Here is a 21,477-nt window from a genome sequence, read left to right on the forward strand (position 1 = left end):
TAAATCATCACAACACTGTATATCTTTTCTAAACAATATTTTAAAAATATTAAATTTGTAAATATTTATATATATATGAAACATATACCTGTTTCATAGTCAATTTAAGAAAATAATTATACAAAATATATATATATAAATAATATAACATCGAATAAAGTAAAAAAGAAAAAATAAAGGAGTTAAAATATTAAATAAAAAAGTTCCAGATCAAAAAAAAAATGAAGGTGTTCCGATAACGGAACACAATCAAAAATGGTTTAATCATTCCGATATAAAAAATATCAAGTTTAAATATTTAGAAACTGTTGTGTACGCTATATTTTATAAAATATTTAGGATTGCTCATAGTGAATTTAAGTTCAGCTAATCAAGTTCTTGCTTCTAACTCTAAAGTGAACTATCTATAAAAAAATTGAATATGAGTTGTTCGATTCATAGGTAATATGAAATTGAAAGAAAGGATGCATTTTTGACACTATAGAATATATATATTTCGCCCTGATTTTATTTTTTTATAGATATAAAGATGTAGTAGGTTACAAACTCTGATCTTATCCAATTTTAGTTTCAAAAATTTCAAATTCATTAAAACAAAAATGAAGTTAAAATTTTTATTTTTTTTATAGTTTTTGTTACCTGTTAAATGGAGATATCGATATGATAAAATTACTATTAGTACTGGTATATATTTGAACATGATAAGGGAAAAAAAAATTGAAAAAATATTTAAAACAAAAACCTTTAAATTTTTTTATTATTATGTAATTTAAAAAAAGAATAACAATTTAATACTAAAATTTTGTTAATTTATAAACTTTTAAAAAGAAATAATTAAATCAAAGGAATTATTAATTTTTTTTAAATAACAAAAAGGATAATTACAAAGAGATATACAGAGGCGACCTCTACTTTATTCCGCCTTTAATCGGGTATCTCCCTGCCAAGATCCTACTTAGAAATATTTAAAAAAAGTTCTAAATATTGAGTACCTCTTTATGCTTACCACTGGAAATTTAAAAAAAAATCATATAAAATTTTTATCTTAATAAATCATGAATTTGAAAGTCAGGAGTTTTAATAAACTTGTTTATACATGTTATACAATTAGAATTTTAGGTCCTAATTTATTGCTTATTCATATATTGTGATAAGGAGAAAATCAAGATAAAACATAACATATTTTATTTTTTAGTCTTAATTCATATCAAAATGAAACAGCATGTTTTAGTTAAAGTTGTCAGAAGAAAGAAAAAAATAATTTTCAATAAAATATATGAGTAGTTTACTACTGATTGTTAAAAAATGATAAGATATATTATTACAAAATGAATATCATATTAGATTGTAATTATAGCAGAGTTGTTAAAAGATACTTTTTAAATGGATCTAGATACAGATACATGGTCTAAAAATTTATCTAGATACAGCTTCTAAAAAGTTATCGAGATACAGATACAATTTATAATGTATCTAGATACAGATACATTTTTTATTATACTCTTAGATAAGGTTTGAATAAACCTAAATTAGGATTCTATTGTGAAAATTCATGAAATGATCTAAAAATATTATTGACTCGATATCACATTTATCAAAATATAACTAAAATAATGATTTTTAAATATTAATATAAATATATGATTAATATAAATAATTATTATATATCATTAATAAAATAATATAATATATGATTAAATGATTATAAATTATTAGATTTCAGTAATAAAATATTTTCAAAATTTTGGTCATTAAGACGTCCTCGTTTATCTGTAAAGACATTTTTAGCTATACTAAAAAGTCTTTCAACAGGGGCGCTGGAAGGGATTGTGGTGTTATATTTAATGAATAACATTTTTATATCAGGATATTGTTTAAAAATATTAAAATCTATCTCGGCATTCATTTTTGAAAAACTATTTAAAATTTGTTGATTATCAGAATTTAAATCATTAACAATCATATCTCCTGCTGTGGGATACTGAAAAAAATCGGATATTAAATTATTGGTTTTTTTCACAGGTTTATGATTCTGATATTCCAAAATCCTGAGCATTAGTATAAAGATCTGATATTGGTGCAACTGTTTCTTCATCTTCCAGATCATCTATGGATTCATTAATATTTTCAATTGGCTTGAAAACTCTATCATAAATAAGTAATATTATGTTTATATTTATAAATAAAATAAACCTAAAAGACTTAATAAAGTTTTTGGCATTATTAGTAATGCTCTTTGAGATTTTATTTTGTATGCAATAATCCTTTGCTATATCTTGTAAATATTTTGCTATTTTATCATATGTATGACTACCAGTCATTCTTTTACAAGCCAACGCTACATTTTTTCTTTCCAAACTTGTTGGATCTATATAGTGTGCAGCGACTCCTATGTATGAACTAAAAATTAACATTTCTTAAAACTGCTCAAATAATTTGTTTGTAATTAAATTAATAAATTTAAATGTTAGCTATACCGGCGATAGGCATTCCAACAATCTGCTGTTGTACATATTAACGTTCTATTAGACTTTTAATGATTTCTTTTTTTTTCATTCTCCCATCTTTTGGAGATACTAGCAACCACTGTATGTCGGCAAATTATATTTTTTTGTAGAGCTAATGTTTTGTTCATTTTTATAAATGAAGGATTTTCAACAATTGAAAATGGCTGAATGCTATCTATAATAAAATCAGTTATTAAATCATCTAAAGTGGTTTGGGTTAAAGTCTGAGGTCTCTTGGAAAAAAATCAATGGACGATGAGCCTAGTCCAATATTTTCTATAATAGGTTTTTTCTACTTCCCCTTTTTTATTTGGATTAAGAGTGTTTGATGTTTTCTCTTAAAATTTAAAATTGGAAACATTTATTTAGTATCTATACCCTTAAATGTTTTACAATGTTGCAAGTTGAGATAATGCTAACTGAAATTTGCATATTTTTTGGTAGACGTGGCAAACATTTTACTAACAGATATTTGTTTTCTTTATTTTGAGATATTAAAAATATGGTCTATAAATTGGCCATGGAAGAATGTCGTCATTTTCGTCATCAATATTAATCTTAAAAATTAATATAATAGAAAATAAAATAAAATACCAGTTGCAATTAAAAATGGCAAATTCCTTGAGATGGATTGTAATATCAGAATTTGCTTGTTAATGATAACTCGGACATAATATTTAATTAATATTTATATATTCTTTTTTATATATAAGTTTTAATATTTTACATATATATATAATTTTTTAATATATATATTAATATTAAGTTATATGCTCATATGAAATAAAATAAATTTTACATTTATAATATAAAAAAGCGTTAAATAGAAGTATATCAAAATGTATCTTAAAAAGTATCTAAAACAGATACAGATACCTCTAAAATAATATCTAGATACAGATACTTTAATCAAAAATCTATCTAGATACAGATATAGATACCATATTTTTATATCTAGATATTTTAACAACTCTGGTAATTAGTAACAAAAAAAAGATATACAAATATATATACTTTAAAGTCTCTAAGTTGGAATATTATAAAGGACAATTGTTGATGGAAATTGTATAAACTTTAAATCCCAAATCAAATTACTATTGGGGGTGGGAGGGAGGGATTATACTTTTTTGGGAAAAATAATGCTATATTACTTTTTCCGAGAATACTTTATTTAGTGTTGTTAAATAATTTATTTATTTTTTAAAAATGGCTAAGATACGAGCGGCCCAATGTGCCTTATGAGCCCGAGCCAACTCTCTAGTCAAATTAAGGAGATATCTCATAAAAAAATCATGCCGTTTTTAAAAGATCATGGATCAAACATTTTGCTAAAATAGTATGAAAAATTACAAGTTGCCAAAATTTGTGTTAAATATTTATGGTCATTCGACTCAACTCAGAGTCGTTAGTCAATTTAGTTGACTAACTTACTTCAAAACTTGAGCCGTGAACTCGAGTTAGGAACTCAAATCGTGAACTCTATTTATAAATCAGAGGACGAGTATTTCATAATTACTTAAAATTAAAAATAAAAATTAATTTTTATTTTAGTTATAAATAGATAAAATTAAGAATGGGGGAAGACCCGCCTTAATTTTTTGATAAAAAACCCTCGGTTTTTTCATCATGTTTTTTCAGTAAATTAGATTTTTATCAGAGACCCACAGGCCTGCCGGTTTAAGCCTGACCCGTTTACCCGGGTTGGGATTTATCCTTTCTAACAATCTTCGTTATTCGAACATCTTAATTGAACAATAACCTTTCCTCACTGCTCTGACTGCAGAACTCTCATAGACAGCAAAGGCACAATTTACTGCAGGTCATGTAAAGATCGAATCCTCAGGCATAATCAATGTAATTTCTTCCAATGAGCTTTAAAATCGGTCCAAATACCTTGCAATACTTGAACCACGACTTTTATATCCGATGAAAACGGTCTGACTGCCCTGATTATATAAAATTATTCTTCTATAGATCCATTTGCTTTTCTTCCAAACTCCAGAATTAATCGAGCAAAAAAACAGCTAAAATTTCAAATATTCGAAAAATTCAGAAGATCATATCTTTATTCCAATAATATAACGTTAACTTCCTTTTGTAAGTTTGCATTATCTTTCTTTAAAGATTTAGGATCTCAAATCTGCTAGCTAACTGGCTATCCTCGAAAAGGTTTCTAGACAGAATTTGGCCATATCAATTCTTAAAGCGAATTATATAAGCTTCAGTGGCAATCTTCTATCCAAAGAACTTTACTAGACTTATTCTTTATTATCTAGTTTTACGCTATATTTCTTTATTTTTTTTTAAATTTTGGATTTATATATTCTTAATATAAATAATTGTTTATTTTTTAAAACATATTGTACATTTTAAACATTTATACTAAAATTATCTTATCATTTTTTAATATTGAACAAAATAAATTTAAAAAAATATTTTATAAAAAAACCTTAACATTTATCAATTATCTAACATGCAGGTAATTCATATTTTACGATAATTTAAGACTTTCAACAATTCTAAGTAGTGTTGTTAAACGGCTCGATTATGATCTATCTTTAAAAAGGGCTCGATTAAGGTTTTAGTCAAAATAATATAATGTAGGCTTCGAGATTTGGCAAATTGAGGTCCAAACCTTTCTGATATCAATAAACAAAATCTTGCTTACTTAATATTAATTTGGTTAAAGGTTTAAACTGGGCTTTTTAAAAACTTTAATGCTCAGAGCAACAAAAAAATTTTCTATTTATATATACCATTCGAAACAAGAATTAATCCAATTTGACGCTTGAGATGATTTTTAAATTTATCAAATAATGTTAAAAACATTTTTTTTTGCTAACTATCAAATTGACAAATAAATATAATATAATTGGCGTGATTACCTATCAGTATAATTTTTGATTCATAAATTAATTTTGCAGCTTAAAGCTTAACGAAATACATTTCCAAAGTACTTACCCATGTATGAGTGTAATAAAAAACCTTGAATTTAATCTAGAATGGGATCGAGTTATTCAACCTAAATGACTATGCATAATGAATAATTATATATTTTGTTTTTTCTAATCAAGCTAAACACATTAGAATTATAATTCGCTTGTTATAAATGTGCTTAAACTAGAGCCTTCTTTTAAAAAGTAATCATTCCAAACCATAATATTACATAAATTATACAATTGAAATTTGAATGATTTATTAAAACGCCAAAACTTTTACAAATATAATTATGAATATATTTAAAGTAAACATTATTTTAAAAGAAAAATGATAGAATTAAAATAATGCGAAAATATGCTTGGAAAGTAAAAAATACAGAAATATATGATAATTAATATGGTCTTTCTCCCGACAAAACTCTCTGCACAGCCGTGGTACTATCGTAGCCTTCTAGTAGACATATACCTAAAAATTTTCAAATTTGTATTATTTAATTTTATAATGTCATTGGGGATAAGGAAAAAAAAATGTGTCATTCCTTCTCATTTAATTCGAGAACACTTAAAATATTGTTTTTTATTTTAACAAAATTTCGCGCAAGCTTATATCAAAAACTTGATACTCTAGGTCGTATATGATAAGAGCCATATTATAGATTTAAATTATATTATTTAAAAAAATAGTCTAAATATTCAGAACCTTATACGAGATGACCAATAGCTCAAAGTAAACATGGTAATTGTAATTATGATATTTATCATTTTAAGATTTTAAACTTCTTAGTAATCGTCAAATAGTATGTAAGGCAATATATAAATGTATAATTTTTTTTATTGAAGAAATCGCGGTTCTCCCGTGAAGCGGAGTCGGCGAGAGTCATTGTTACAACACCGATAAACCGAATTTATTTCTAACCTAGAGCTTGCAGGAAAGAATTGGTTCTTTCCGGTTCTAACCCGGCTAAAATTTTTAAAGGATTTGCTTTGAGAGTTTGTCCTTTGGTGAATATAACGCAAAATAACGCCTTTTCTAAGAATAAAGATTTTGTATCTCGATCCTGGTAGTAATCTGGAGTCAATTCTTCTTCCGTATATAACCCTGAGAAATTAGAGAAAATATGTTAGATCTATCATTTTTTTTAAAAAAAATTTTAAATAAGTGTTTATTTTACCTTGCATGAATCCAGTAGTAGTTATAACTTCATGAATTATGTCGAAGAGGAAACGGAAAGGTGGTTTCTGTAATAATTCGGGTTTTAATGGAGGCTTTTTTATGATTTTTCCTGGCAAATATATATATGAAATTCAATATTTATTTTTTAAAAAATATATCTATATACCTAAAGTGACTTGAGTTCTTTTAATAATCATATCCCAACTTTCTGGTTGTGCGATGTTTGCAGCAGCCATTTAATTATATAAACTTGAATGGAATAATGTTTAAGATGTATGTTTATAATCTACAATACAATAACAAAAAAAAATAGAATTGATTTTTCTATAACTTATAATAATTTTGATTTATTTATAAGTTAATGTTTGTTTAGTTGATTATTTTGAATACTAAATTATAATATGATAATCCTTAAAATAAAATGCGACCATTTTTCGTGCAATAACATAATAAGATCAAAATAACTGAATAGGTAAAACGGTGATAGAAGCCATGTTTGACTTAACCCTTTGTTGCACGGGTTAAAAAAATCCCGCGAGAGACTAGCTGGGGTCCCCTCAGACTCCAATTTAGAAACACTATATCTTAGAATCAAATTAATTTGTAGCTTTTATATTGTTAAATATATGCTAAATAAACTCTATTTTAATGATTTCAACTGTTATTTTATAATTTAATGTTATTTTATCATTTTATGACAGCTTTTGTTAAGAGAATCAAAAACGTGACTTATTTTAATGTCACTATGTATATAAAAAAGTGAAAAAAAAATATATATAAATAAAATTATCTAGAATGTTTATCAAATATTAATATATTATATTTTTTAATTAATAAAAATGATATAAATAAAGTATTTATTTAAGCATAACATATCAATACTAAAACAGATGAAAAAAAATTACACGGATGATCAGGTGGGGTCTATGCAAACTTCATTTTATAATTCATTTCAAGAACAAAATCAAAAATTAATTTTGCACACAAATTCTTTACCTAAAAATGCTAAACTACTAAAAAAATTAAGTAACAACGTTTTAAAATGACTCATATATGCATAGTCCCACCTTTGCAACGAAAGATTAAAAGATGAACTATAATTAAGATTGTAACAGTACTTATGTTACATGAAACTATAGGTAAATAACTTACGACACCTTTAACCGACATGTACCCTCGTTTTTTCTGAAATATAATTCCAACCCATATATAAATATTATTTGGTAAAAAGAAACTCTAACAAACATCATTCCAATATCCAGTATGTAGGGGAGACCGGGGTAAAACGATAGGCATTTTGCATATTTACCAAAATTTTAAACAAGAGTCAAACACAACAAATTTTAAATCAATGTGTAGCCCCATCTCTCTTCTACAAGATAAAAAAAAGTGTAGCCCTCTACCTATAATATTTTAGGAGCTATGATTAGTTATGTAAAACTACTCATTTTCGCCATTTTACCCTGGGTACAGGGTAAAATGGATAAGCACTAGGGTAAAGTGGTTAAAATAATATTTGACACATATTTATTGTTTTATTTAACAAATATTACAAATTTAAGATTTATTTATGATTTTTATTTAAAAACTAATCGATACAATAAGGACATGTAAAATAATTATCATAATTAGCACATTTAGAATGTGCCCATTCAAGGCACATTGTACATTTTAGCCATTCATCGCCCTCGCGACTATTTTTATAGTTTTTATTACAAATAACACATAAACAATTTTTTTTTGATATCTTTTTTTTTTCTCTGAATTAATAATTTTTTTTTATAAGGTGTAGATGTTAATATTTCTGAATTCCTTTTTTTAGATATTTTATCCGATGAAATATTGAATAATTTTGGAATAGGTATTATAGATGAAGGATTGAATACTTTATTATAATTTTTTGAGCATGATGGTAACATATCATGATAAGGTTCATCAATATCATCTGGAACATTTTCGTTCAATAATATAGATAAATCACTATCATTATTTTGAGTCACTGTAAGATTTTGAGTCACTGTAATATTTTCATCATTATTTTCAAATTCAATATTTGAGTTAGCATTTGAATTATTACAGCAGATATAATCTTGTTCTGTAAATATATTTGGGTTTAAAGGAAATATGCCACATGCAAAGAATCCATTTAATATATTATTTGATGTCACTGCCCTTGGTATTTCATTTTTTAACACTCCTGGAATATCATAAATCTGAAATTGTTGCCCCACATGATTTTTAGATTGAGCATTATTAAAATTATGAAATACAATATAATTTCAATTGAGCATTTTTATTAAAGTTACCAAATTAATAATATTTAGATTGAGCATTATTAAAATTATGAAATACAATATAATTTCAATTGAGCATTTTTATTAAAGTTACCAAATTAATATTGATATTTAAATTGAGTTATTAAAATTATGAAATACAATATAATACAAACAATATAATTTAATTATTTGTTTAGGCGTTAATCCCATAAATAACCTACTTGCTTCTAATATGTAGTCACACAATCTAGATTCTTCTTCATTTGTAAATATTTGTTTATGATGATCTGAACTTTTAATACCAATTTTACATCTCCTTCTCAACGTTGTATAAGGTATGTTAAATTTTTTAGCAGACAAATTTAATGAAGTATTATTTGTTATTTTATATTTTATGGCTTCATTTATTACATTTACATCTCTGTATATGGTTTTTCTTTTATAATTTCTCATTATTTGGTTGATACAATAAAAATTATAATAAATAAATTAATGAAAAATTAATGTGAATAATTTTATATTTTAACCGTTTTACCCATAACAGCTTTACCCCTAGGTGACATATATTATAAATATCGTTATTGCGTGACTTCTAATATAGCTAAAGATGTCAGATAAATTTTATTTTATACCTAATACATTAAGGAACATGTGTGCCAAATTTTGAATCCTGAGGATATGTAAATTTTACTAAAAGCAAAATATACTAGAGAATGATTTTTATATTTTTTGGGTAAAAAACAGTTTTTTAACAAAATATATAAAACCAGGTAAGTTTTTTAAAAGATGAACATAGGTAAGAAATTAGATATAAAAATACATCTTCACACCAAATTTAAGGTCTTTATACTCAATGGTTAAAAAGTTATTCGCGTTAACATTGTTACCCCGTCAATCGCTTTACCCCGGTCTCCCCTAGGTTCTTAAAATAATTTATCCATATTGTTAATTGTTTAAATTATTCATAATTCTATCTTTTTAAATATGTAAAATCCAATTATATATATTTTTTTAAACATTTTGTAATTAATGTTAATTTCATCTATTAAGGAATAATTTATAGAAGAAACGAAATGCTGAGCTATTGAGTTAATAATCTTCTATCAGATCCAAATAGTATATTCATCCATTTTAGTTGAATGCCCATATGAAATAATTATAATAATATGAGACAATTATAAAGTTAGTATTAATATTGCCATAATCTCCCACACAAATTTATTCATTTATGAATATACTATGTTGTATAAATAAATCATTTTTGTATAAAAATGAAGTATTAGAAATATAATTTAAGTAACTATTAAATATATAATATAATTTAGCATAATATTTATGTAAATATAATAAATATGGTCTCTCGCCTAACAAAACTCTTTGCATAGCCTTGATACTATTGTAGCTTTCTAGCAGACATATACCTAAAAAAAAATAATCATATATTTTTTATCTTTCATCATTATTGGGGATGGGGGGGGGGGATATGTTCCACATTTCTTCATTTAATTCTAGTACTTATTTAAATTTTTCCAAATTTTCTTCCACACATAAAATAATTGATACATATAAATTTAAATTCTATGATAAAAAAAAGGGTCCAAATATTTAGAACCCATTTTTAAGGTTTAAATGATCAGAGGCTCAAGCTAGATATAGTAATTTTAATTATTATATTTATCTTTATAAGATTTTAAACCTCAGTAATCGTCTCATTGTATATAGAGCAATATATAAACGTGTAATTTTTAATTGATCAAGATATCATGGTTCTCCTGTGATGCGGATTCGGCGAGAGTTATTACGACGCAATTAACCGAATTTATTTCAATCTTACCTATCGATTGAAGGAAAAAAATGGTTCTTTCCAGTTATAAAGACTAAATTTTTTAAAGAATTCGCTTAAAGTTTGTTTCTTGGCAAACATAACGCAAATATCATTTTCCCAAAAATAGAGACTATATCTCGATGCTGGTAGTAATCCGGGGCCAATTCTTCATCCGAGTATAACTATGAAAAATGTAAAGAAAATTGTTAGAAATTACTATTTCCTGCTATTTATTAAAGTTTTGTTAATATATTAAATTATTTAATTCTTACCTTACATGAATCCAATCGTAGTAATAAATACATGAATTAGAAACTTTTTGGCAGCCCGAATTTAAAAAAATTTTGTTCTACGAGAGAGCACAGATTTTTTATCCCAGCCCAACCTAACCCGATGATTAAAATTATTTTGGGATTTGAGTTTACATATTATAATATCTATGAAAAAATTAAAAATTATGTGCAGCACTTATTTATATTGTCACCTTACATTTGTCAAACCAAATTGCAAAACCGAATATAAAATTTTATTTAATTTGTATACATGTGTATGATAATAATGAAGATATAGATTTACCAATAGAATCAGAATATGGATAATTATGATTTTTAATTAGTCATAAAAATATAAATATAGGAAATCTTTAATTTGGAAAATTGTGCTTAAATATGAATACATTACATGTGTAATATTAAAAATAACATGTGATTCTGTTTGACAATTTCTTGAGACATAATCTGCAGGTCTCCGATATAACTGTAGAAAATTTGAAAATACCTGTAAATAGTATTCATCAAAAAAATTACTCCCAAACCAATTTCATTTTATATGTTTTGATCTCGTGAAATTTATTTATTGTATAACATAAGTTTAAACTCATTTTTCTCAATTTAAATTATATTGGAGTTAGAACAATCATAATTGAAAATTTGCAGAAGTTATATATAAAATATAAAATAAATTTCGAGAATTTGCATTAGGTGCACTCTGAAGGGTAAAATGGCTGATATAAAATTTAATAGGGGAAGTGGGTGAGATAATATCAGTGGCATAGGCATGGGAAATAAGAGTTTAACCCCGCCTCCCAAGAAAAAAATTATTTTTTAATTTAGTAAATTGATAATATGTTAAAAAAATTTAAAATAAACTATTTCTATAATTTTTATTTTATAAATAATAATTTTGATATTTGATTATTTAAATGTTTTTTTAAAATAAATTTAAAAATTATTTTGCAAAAAACTTGTCTAGTTTGTCATATTCTTTTTTTGAAAAATCTACTTTGTAAATTTCATTATGAAAAAACAGTCATTAATGATAGGATAATTTTACGCTTAATAAGTGATATCTTATTTTTTGGTTCATAATCCCAGTTACTTTTTTAATGGCTTGCGAATGTACTAAATATTAGCGCAGACCGGATAATTCTATATTCTTACTAGCATGATGCTAATTTTGACAATTTTTTATTTTTTATCACTAATTTGTTCCCTCTTTAAACCAACTACCAAATAGAGTAAAGCCATAAAATATTTAAGTTTTTCGTTTCCAAAAGCTTGACTCACTCCACACTTAGAGCGTGACGTCATAGTTTTCATTTTGTTAATAACTCAGTTTTTTTGGTGGTTCTCATATTTGAATAAGGAATTGAAAAAACTAGTCTAGCATTAAATATTAGCGCACACCAGATATTGTGTTTTATATTTTATATTTTAGCCCGATATCTATTTGGGCAATTTTCGAAATTTTCTTTTTTCTTAATACTGTCTACTAAGATTAAATTAATATCTACATGATAAAATTTACTGAATAAATGCTTTCAGATTTTATGGTTGGCTAAAATTTTGTTACTAATTTTTTCCTTTATTCTGGCTACTATGCTGATTAAAGTGAAAGGAGAGTAGGGGAGTCCGAGGTTATATTGTCCATAAAAAATTGAAATGTTATAACTTATTTTTCATGTAAAATGTTTACGTTTTATATATTTTTATTTTCTTTTATATTTATATTTATATAGTAGGGAAGGGAAGAGGTGCCTGTCACAAATAATGGGGAATAATAAATGGTGGGAATCTATAGGTATATTGATATAGAATGCTCAATTATTTAAAAATACAACATTCTCTATTTGCAAAAATTCAACATTTAATTTTTTTATATTTTATTTAAATCGTCTATAAATATAAACTACAAGATATATAATATGAAAATTAAAGTAACAAGAAAATTTCATTTGTATATTTTTTAACAAAAATAGCGGTTTAATTTACAAATGAATATATATTTTATAATATGAAATGATATAAATTAAAATATCATGTAAAAGTTTTTTGATATTTTTGGAAGAAAAAATATATTCATAAATTACAAAATTTAAGAAAAATTAAATATAACCCCATATAATTCATGAAAACACAAAAGTTTATAAAAAAACAGGAAAATATGTTTTATAGAAAGGTTTAATAAAATTTTAGAATGAATTATTAGTAAAAAAACAAAACTATATAAATTAATGCTTAATGCATCTTTATTTTTACTGAACAAAAAAAAACATTTACCTGAATTTTTAATTATGTCATTTTATATTATAAAATATATATTCATATTCTGTTGCAAATTAAACCGCTATTTCTGTTATATTAAAATAAATGCATCATCTTGCGTAAATATTTTTGTAACTTTATTTTCTTATTATATATTATTATTATAATTGTTTAATATTTATATTTAATTTTCTACATTTATTAAAATATTAATTTTTAAAAAATAATTAATTATATCTTAATACTTAGTGCACATTCAAAAATAATATGCAATCAGTATTTTAAATCAGGGATAGGGAGAAGTTTCTGGGATAGATTATGAAATTTCTATTTTATTTTAACTTAGAATGAATGTTTTGCAAACAAAATTAAAATGAATATGAAAGAAAGTTTATTTTTTATATTTAAAATCTATCTTATATAAAATAATTTTTTTACTGGGTTTTTTTTTGTACTCTTTTTTACAATGACATTAATACTATAGACTGCCGATCGTAATGCTAAAATCAAATTTGAAGTGGCAAAAATTGAAGTGACTGGTGGCCATTTTGTGTTTGTATCTTTTACGAAAGAAGCATATGATAATTTCATAAATTTCAGGTATATTTTAATTATTTTATATTTATAATATATATATATATATTCTAATTAAACACCAATTTATTATTTACCTTATATATTATAGTATATATGAATCAAATTAAGGTCACTACTGAATATTTTACTTGAAATATTTCTGCTCTTTATTAACATTTGCAATTTATTATTTAATAATGAATATCTTTTATAAGAATTCAATTTAATATATTTTAATTACTAATAGATTTAAAATGGTAGTATATTGCTGAGGAAGCAAAATTTCCTTTCATAAGTATGATATCTCAAATTAATTATTCTATTGTAAAAATTATATATGGCAGATTTCCTATGAAAGATAAAATATTATTATAAAAGTGGACCCATGCTGTGAAGAGAGAGAACTTCAATGTAACAAAATATAGTAAATTATGTTCAAAGCATTTTACACCAGATTCATTTATTCCATCTGTTACAAATCATGTTCAATTAAGAGAGGGAGCAATACCATCAATTTTTAATTTTCCAAAGCATCTTCTAAAAGTAACAAAATAATGAATAATAAGTTATAACATGCAGGTTTCCTAGAAGCCAGATTAATTCAAAAATACATGAATATTTTTTTTTTAGAAATCAATTCTAGATTTCTTTTGTATTTTTATAATTTATGTCTTTTATGTTTTATTTTTGCTTATAATTATGTTATTCCTTAATAAATATAAACTATCCATTTCTAAATATATTTCTTTATTTAAATTTAATTCACTAAAGTATAAAAATCAATAATGTAAATATATATCATGAAAAATACAAATAATATATATTATGTTATATTTACATCAAATAAAATAATTGTATTATTATAATTAATATGTATCGCAAAAAGAAAATATTAATCTTATAAATCAATAATAAATACAAATAATATATATATGTTATATTGTCTAATAAAATTAATTTATTATAACCAATAAAGTCATTAGAAATTTTCAGATAATTTGTTCTTCACCTATAAATATTTAAGTTAAATAACATATTTTTATATTACTTGGTTTATTGCCCTTGAAAAAGTACAGCCTTGTTTAGTTTTTGCCTGATATTTAATTGTAATTTTTGATTTACTTTAATACCAAAATGATGCATTCTTATGTGCAGGTATCTGAAAATAAATTTTTATTAAAATCAAGTAAATATTATATATACCTTTTTATTATAAGTCTTACTATAATTTGATAATGACTTAACCCTGCCTCTTGATCAAACATATGATCTTGCAGGTCACTAAGGATATTTGTGCCTAATATTTTTGACTATATTAGACATTCTATTTTTTTAACAGCATGTCTTTTGGTTATTTCATCTACTTTTTCAAAAGCCCTGAATGAGCTCTCTATTATTTTGCATAAATTTGACACGCTTTGGGATGGTATTATCAATCCACCATAATTCTTAATTTTTATTAATGTATAATTATTGTCGTTTGCGGAATTATCAATTAGGGAATGTAAACAGATATCACATCTAACATTCTTTTCTTCATATTCAGTCGTGACCTTTATTTGATTCATATATACTATAATATATAAGGTAAATAATAAATTGGTATTTAATTAGAATATATATATATATATTATAAATATAAACATAATAAAAATATACCTGAAATTTATGAAATTATCATATGGTTCTTTAGCAAAAGATACAAACACAAAATGGCCACCAGTCACTTCAATTTTTGCCACTTCAAATATATTAATCGGCAGTCTATACTATTAATGTCATTGCTTTTTTATTTTCATTTCGGTCTATTCCCATTAAATATTTACATGTAATAATACTATTTACTATAACTATATAAAAATATGTAAAAATTTATAAAATGACTAAATAAAAATATATATTAAAAGTATCGAAGGCTCTAAAAAGAGCTTAATTTTATAATGAAAATGTACCTAAAAAGCAAGCTTAAACAAAAACTTCAATTAGAAATTTTTAAACACAATTATACTTGCTTTTTTTTATAATGAAAATGTACCTAAAAAGCAAGCTTAAACAAAAACTTCAATTAGAAATTTTTAAACACAATTATACTTGCTTTTTAGGTACATTATCATTATAAAATTAAGCTCTTTTTAGAGCCTTCGATACTTTTAATATATATTTTTATTTAGTCATTTTATAAATTTTTACATATTTTTATATAGTTGTTTTGATATTTTAGTGTTTTATCATTTCTTTATAAAATTTAATATAATGAGATATGAAGTAAATAAAATGGTACCCTGGGTTTACTATAATAACTATAAATATTGCATGTATGTATTTATATAAATTAATTAAATAGTTACTTGTGGCTATTTATTTTGAAACAATAATAAATACGAATAAAGTCCTTCCCTATTTAATTTCTATTGGATCCACATTTTAAGAACTAATGAAAATAAGGGAAATAGTTCTATTTTTCGACTACTTATAGCTAAACATTTAAATTTAATTTTTATTTCCATGGGGCTTATAGTGATTATAATTCCACCAAAGAATAAAATTAATATTTAATAAATGCTTAAATTTATAGTATATAAAAATTATTTTGTTTTAAAAAAATTCCTTTTTTCTTTCATGAGGCCCATAAATTCTTCCCAAAATACCCCCGAATTTTTAAAATCTCAAGGCCTCGTGGGTCTATTTCCCAATAGATACTGGCCTGTTAATCCCGGCGATCCGGCCTGGATTTTAAAAAACAAAAATTCTGGGCCGGCCTGAATTTTTTTATTTTTAAAAATTTTCAACCCGTCCAGTCCCGGATTTTTTTTTAAAAAAATTTCGCTCTAGACTGGCCCAGGTTCCAGGTTTTATATTTCGAGACGCGCCCCGGATAATTTTTAAGAAATAATTTTACGTTCATGAATTTAAAAAAAAATTTTTTTTTAATTTTTATAGATCATAATGGAGATTTAAAATATTCGGTTTCAAAATATTTGGCCCAGATACTTTTAAATTCTAAAAAAAATTGAAATACGAGTTCGGATCATGTTTTATACATTTATAGAGTTCAAATTAGGGTTCAAATTGAGGCCTTAGTAATCTTTCTGCCTTTCTGACTGAGGGGGGGGGGGGGGTGTCAATCAAGAAGTAAAAAAACATTTTTTTTTGCTAATTATGAATCTAAATATAGTACAAATCTCAGCATTAATATTTTATTTGAAATTTCTTTAAATAGTCTCGCATATTAACAATATTCCTATGTAAAATTCAATTATATAAATTTTTTTAAAATATCATTTTTTTAATAAATATTAATTTCGGCCATTGTAGAATAATTTATTGAAGAAACTGAAGGCTGAGCTGTGATATTCTTCTATTATATCAAATAAATATTTTAATCTATTTAAGTGGTAATTAAAGCCCATATGAGATAATTATAAAGTTAATCTATTATTGGAATAATCTTATATACAAATTTATAATATCCATTAATGAGTATATTGCATTTTATAATCAATATTATATAACTGGATTATATAAATATGGTCTCTCCCCCGACAAAACCCTTTGCACAGCCGTAGTACTATCGTAGCCTTCTAATAGACATATACCTAAAATTTTTCAATTCATAAAAATATATAATTTAAATTTATGGCGTCATGGGGGATGAGGGAATATGTTAATCCTCATATAATATGTAGGGAAAAATATAAATGTGAAATTTTTTTATTGAAGTTATCTCACTATGACCCACGGAGCAGGTAAGAATCATTGTTACACACTGATTTATCGAATTTATTTCAATCTAACCTAGGGCTTGTAGGAAAGCATTGGTTCTTTCCGGTTCTAACCCGCATAAAATTTTTAGCGGATTCACTCTGAGGGTTTGTCCCTTGGTGAATATAACACAAATTAACGCTTTTTCCAAGAATAAAGACTTTGTAGGTAGATCCTGATAGTAACCGTGGGTTAATTCTTTATCCGTGTATAACCCTAAGAAATGTAGAGAAAATATGTTAGAAATAATTATTTTCTGTTATTTACTACAAAATATTATATGTTAAAGTATTTAATTCTTACCTTGCATGAATCCAGTAGTAGTTATAACTTCATGAATTATGTCGAAGAGGAAACGGAAAGGTGGTTTCTGTAATAATTCAGGTTTTAATGGAGGCTTTTTTATGATTTTTCCTGGCAAATTGTTTATTGAAATTCAAATACTTATTTATTTTTTTAAAATATATATCTATTTTACCTAAAGTTACGTGAGTCCTTTTAATTATCATATCCCAACTGTCTAGTTGTGGGAAGTTTACAGCAGCCATTAGTTAAAACTTAGAAAGAAAACAATAATGTTTATAATCCGCTATACAATAATAACATGAGAAAAATAGAATTGATTTTTCTATAACTTATAATAATTTTGATTTATTTGTAAATTTTTTTTAATTTGTAATTAAGTTAATTTATTTTATATCGTAGAATATAATAAGTAATCCGTAAAAGAAAATGCTGTGTTAGAAACATTTCTTCGTTCTCCTAGCAAAATTAGACCCAAATAAATAACAGATATATAAAGCGGAGCTAAGGGAACATGTTTGACTTAAAGGATGGCCCATAATTAAAGGTGTTATACTCATGCTACATGAAACTATCGGTAAATAGAAAAAGGTTCTCGATCTAAATCGCTAAAAACAAAATTACAAATTGGCTTAGATCTCTTAGAAAAATTTTTATAAGTAAATTTAATTAATAGATTCTAGGGAAGGAATCACTTGTGTTTAAATTAAATTTATTTTAAAACATCGCTATAATGAGAGAAATATCATCGGTATTCCAAATAGTTGTTCCATACTTTAGGAACAATGATAATATTTTCTCCATTTTTAGCAATTTTTATTTAAAAAACTTAATTTAAATACAAGTATTTACTTCCTTTACATATATTTATATTATTTTCGGTAATAATTTTAAAATTTTTAAAAGAGATATAAGCGAGATTCCTAACGATTTATAAAATCTATCCCTTGAAAAATTACTATGACATTTAAGCTCATTTTTTGAAATAATACCCCAATATAGAAGTATTTTTTTGCTAAAATTTAGACAAATGAGAAGACAAATTTTTTGAATAATTTTTAAAAAATTAACCCTAAGGTCTTGACTCAAGTCCAAATATTTTATTTGAACCAAATATAAGATAATTTTTCAGCATGGAGCTATTACGTACGTAACACCTCATCTAATTAAATATTTTTTAAAAAATTATTAATCATAAATTTTATTAAAAAATTATATTTATGGATTATAAAAAAAAATACAAGAAATTGTGTTATAAAATATTGTCTCAAATATTTATTTTGCTAAAAATATCAAGATCAATTATCCGGGACCTTAAAAATAAACGCGGGAATAATTTAAAGAACAAAACTTTAGGTTATATACTGCATAAATCTTGATAAATGATATACTTATAAATACTATTAATCCAAAAATGATAATAAAATTGTCTTGGTCAACAAATAAATAATATTATTATTCTCATTTTAAATTATATTGGAGTTGGAAAATTGAAAATTTGCAAAAAAAAGGAATAGATAATATATAAAGTACAAATTGTTTTGAGTATTTCACATTGAGGGCGGCCCAACTACTCCCCCTAGAAGGTGCACTTTGAAGGGTAAAGTTAATATAAAATTTAACAATGGACGGGGGAGGGGGTGTAAGACTAACGATGTAACCCACTATAATCTCACGGTTCTCAGTCATAACAAATTAAAACTATTATAAGTTAATTGTTTATATTATCCATGATTAAATCTTATTGAAATAGGCATCAATTAAAATCCTAGATCTAAGAAGAGTATATAAGCTTTATTTAAAAAATTCTGACTGAAATCCGTCCCAAAATATATATTAAGAAAAGAATACTGGGTTTATCATTAAAAAGAAATAGGGGAACACTTGATATATGAATTAGTGATCTGCATCGGGCCTAATTTTTCAAGCCCGGCTCGGCCCCATATTTATTTAATAAAGTTTTGCCCGGCCCGGTCCACTCCATCTAAAAATATGTCTTCCTGGGATCGGGGAATGCAAGTTTCATTTTAATACACTAAAATTATTTTTATTTTAATAATTCTAATTAAAATCATTGAAACAGTGTCATACGCTAATGAGGATACAATATATTTAAATATTTTAATGATTATAATTATTCCAGAAATAATGCTTAAGAGTTTTCTTTCAACATATATAGGATTACTTATTAGTTAAAAAAAATGCTTTAAACAGTGGAAAAGTTTGAACAATAAAAGGGAAAATGATTTCTTAGAATATTTCTTATAGGCATTTATTTAGTTGTAACGATGTTTTATTGTTAAAATAGATACTCATATCATATTTATAACATGATTGGGATAAGGGAGGGGTATGAAAGAAATAGCTACTGAAATTGAAGGTGGTTGTTTATATCTAAGATGGCATGGCTATTAAAATATAAGAGGAATGGAGTTAATAAATGTAAAAGGAGGGCATCTAACTTTGATTTTCTATTTGATTCAGTTGTCATAGATGGGGAGGAGGGGGGGGGGGTCATCTTGTAACTTGGTAATGTTCTAAGAATTCTGAAACCTAGTTTTTACATCTTCGATATTTAAAAAAATAAAACAAAAATTTAGAACTTGGACGAAAAAGATTCTGGCTTCAGGTATTTTTAAAAAAGTATGCTATAATGAAACGTGGATTCTGGGTCTCCTTAAATTTGATGCGGCTCAAAGTGGGAACATGAAACTGAACAAAAATGGTTATATGAATAAAAAATAAGTAAAATTTGATTTTTATTTAGGAACGCGTTTTAGGACGGAGTTGGCAGGAACAAAATCCTAATCTCTAATTCCAAATTCTGTCAAAGCAAATTTTTTTTTAGCAAATAATTCTTCTAAAATGAATCACACAGCATTTTAACTTCTATTTGAATCAGCTCTGAAGCTGACTCTTAGAAATTTTATAATCTTAAAAATCGGCTCTGATTCCTATAAAAATTAAATGAGGGTTTCTGATCCTTGATTTATCCCGGTTCCAAGGACTCCGGGTGTGTGATTATTAAACGGCTCGTTTTGAGCCGATATTTAAAGCTAGCGCAATATTTTATCCATAAAAATATTACTAAAGCCTCAAGATATTCCTCATATGGCACAAAGGTTTAAGCATCTATTGGCGAAATCAGACAATATTTTTCTGGTTAAAATATCAAGTTTAGCGTTTTTAAAAATCGTCTCAAATCTAGTCATTTAGCAAGACTATCCAGATACCTGTCCCAAACTCTTAATATAATCATAAAATCTACGAAGATTTCCAAAAAAACTAGATAGTTTTTTAAATATAATGACAAAAAACATCCTTGCAACTTTGATAATTAAAGAACCCATGCTTTTTTTAACATTATATAAATATAGGTTTTTTATATTTTGATAGTTTAAATTGGGGCCTCTTTTTGAACGTTAATAAATAAATAAAAAGCTATTTGTAACTTGGAATATAAATATAATATAAACCCCAACAAATAAATATTTTATTTGAAATTTCTTTAAATAGTCTCGCATATAAACAAATATTTTTATATAAAATCCAATTATATATACTTTTTTATA

General features: G+C 24.8%; 3 protein-coding genes and 1 long non-coding RNA gene across 5 annotated transcripts in view; 1 reads left to right on the forward strand and 3 right to left on the reverse strand.

Annotated features, from left to right (window-relative positions):
* The window catches only part of LOC135929103 (uncharacterized), a 48,854-nt gene extending 48,090 nt beyond the window's left edge, over positions 1–764 (reverse strand). Inside the window, exon 1 of the mRNA XM_065465611.1 lies at positions 640–764. Within this exon, the coding sequence (XP_065321683.1) occupies positions 640–700 (61 nt within the window). The 5' untranslated portion in view covers positions 701–764. The remainder of the gene's footprint in view (positions 1–639) is intronic.
* Positions 765–5,719: 4,955 nt separating this feature from the next.
* On the reverse strand, positions 5,720–7,321 carry LOC135928385 (TRAF3-interacting protein 1-like). 2 transcript variants are annotated; one of them, XR_010572312.1, is made up of 4 exons: positions 6,787–7,321; positions 6,619–6,729; positions 6,224–6,545; positions 5,720–5,912 (listed from the first exon to the last, which is right to left on the reverse strand). XR_010572312.1 is itself a non-coding variant. In XM_065464836.1 (4 exons), exons 1-4 carry the CDS (start codon positions 6,854–6,856, stop codon positions 5,839–5,841), a joined length of 438 nt encoding a protein of 145 aa, XP_065320908.1. In that variant the 5' UTR covers positions 6,857–7,318; the 3' UTR covers positions 5,720–5,838. The 2 variants fall into 2 exon arrangements, 1 of the variants encoding a protein (XP_065320908.1); XM_065464836.1 differs by having other exon boundaries at positions 6,363–6,545; positions 6,787–7,318.
* Positions 7,322–10,680: 3,359 nt separating this feature from the next.
* On the forward strand, positions 10,681–14,600 carry LOC135928397 (uncharacterized). Its single transcript, XR_010572317.1, has 4 exons — positions 10,681–10,914; positions 12,739–12,800; positions 13,749–13,864; positions 14,185–14,600. It is a non-coding gene; the product is annotated as an uncharacterized LOC135928397 (long non-coding RNA).
* Positions 14,601–17,344: 2,744 nt separating this feature from the next.
* Positions 17,345–18,150, reverse strand: LOC135928746 (TRAF3-interacting protein 1-like). The gene is made up of 4 exons (XM_065465201.1): positions 18,081–18,150; positions 17,906–18,016; positions 17,636–17,818; positions 17,345–17,436 (listed from the first exon to the last, which is right to left on the reverse strand). The coding sequence occupies exons 1-4, from the start codon at positions 18,148–18,150 to the stop codon at positions 17,345–17,347; spliced, it is 456 nt and encodes a 151-aa protein (XP_065321273.1).
* Positions 18,151–21,477: the final 3,327 nt, after the last annotated feature.

The sequence above is a fragment of the Gordionus sp. m RMFG-2023 genome, chromosome 4, assembly GCF_954871325.1.
Source record: "Gordionus sp. m RMFG-2023 chromosome 4, tfGorSpeb1-WG-v2, whole genome shotgun sequence".
NCBI lineage: Eukaryota > Metazoa > Nematomorpha > Gordioida > Chordodea > Parachordodidae > Gordionus > Gordionus sp. m RMFG-2023.

Coding starts and splice junctions, on each gene's coding strand:
- LOC135928385 (XM_065464836.1), bottom strand. CDS start 6,856: ATGGCTGCTGCAAACATCGCACAACCAGAAAGTTGGGATATGATTATT. Junction 6,730..6,786: donor AAGAACTCAAGTCACTTTAG/GTATATAGATAT, acceptor TATATTTGCCAG/GAAAAATCATAAAAAAGCCT. Junction 6,546..6,618: donor TACTACTGGATTCATGCAAG/GTAAAATAAACA, acceptor CTAATTTCTCAG/GGTTATATACGGAAGAAGAA.
- LOC135928746 (XM_065465201.1), bottom strand. CDS start 18,150: ATGGCTGCTGTAAACTTCCCACAACTAGACAGTTGGGATATGATAATT. Junction 17,819..17,905: donor TACTACTGGATTCATGCAAG/GTAAGAATTAAA, acceptor TACATTTCTTAG/GGTTATACACGGATAAAGAA. Junction 17,437..17,635: donor TGCTTTCCTACAAGCCCTAG/GTTAGATTGAAA, acceptor GAAAAATTTTAG/GTATATGTCTATTAGAAGGC.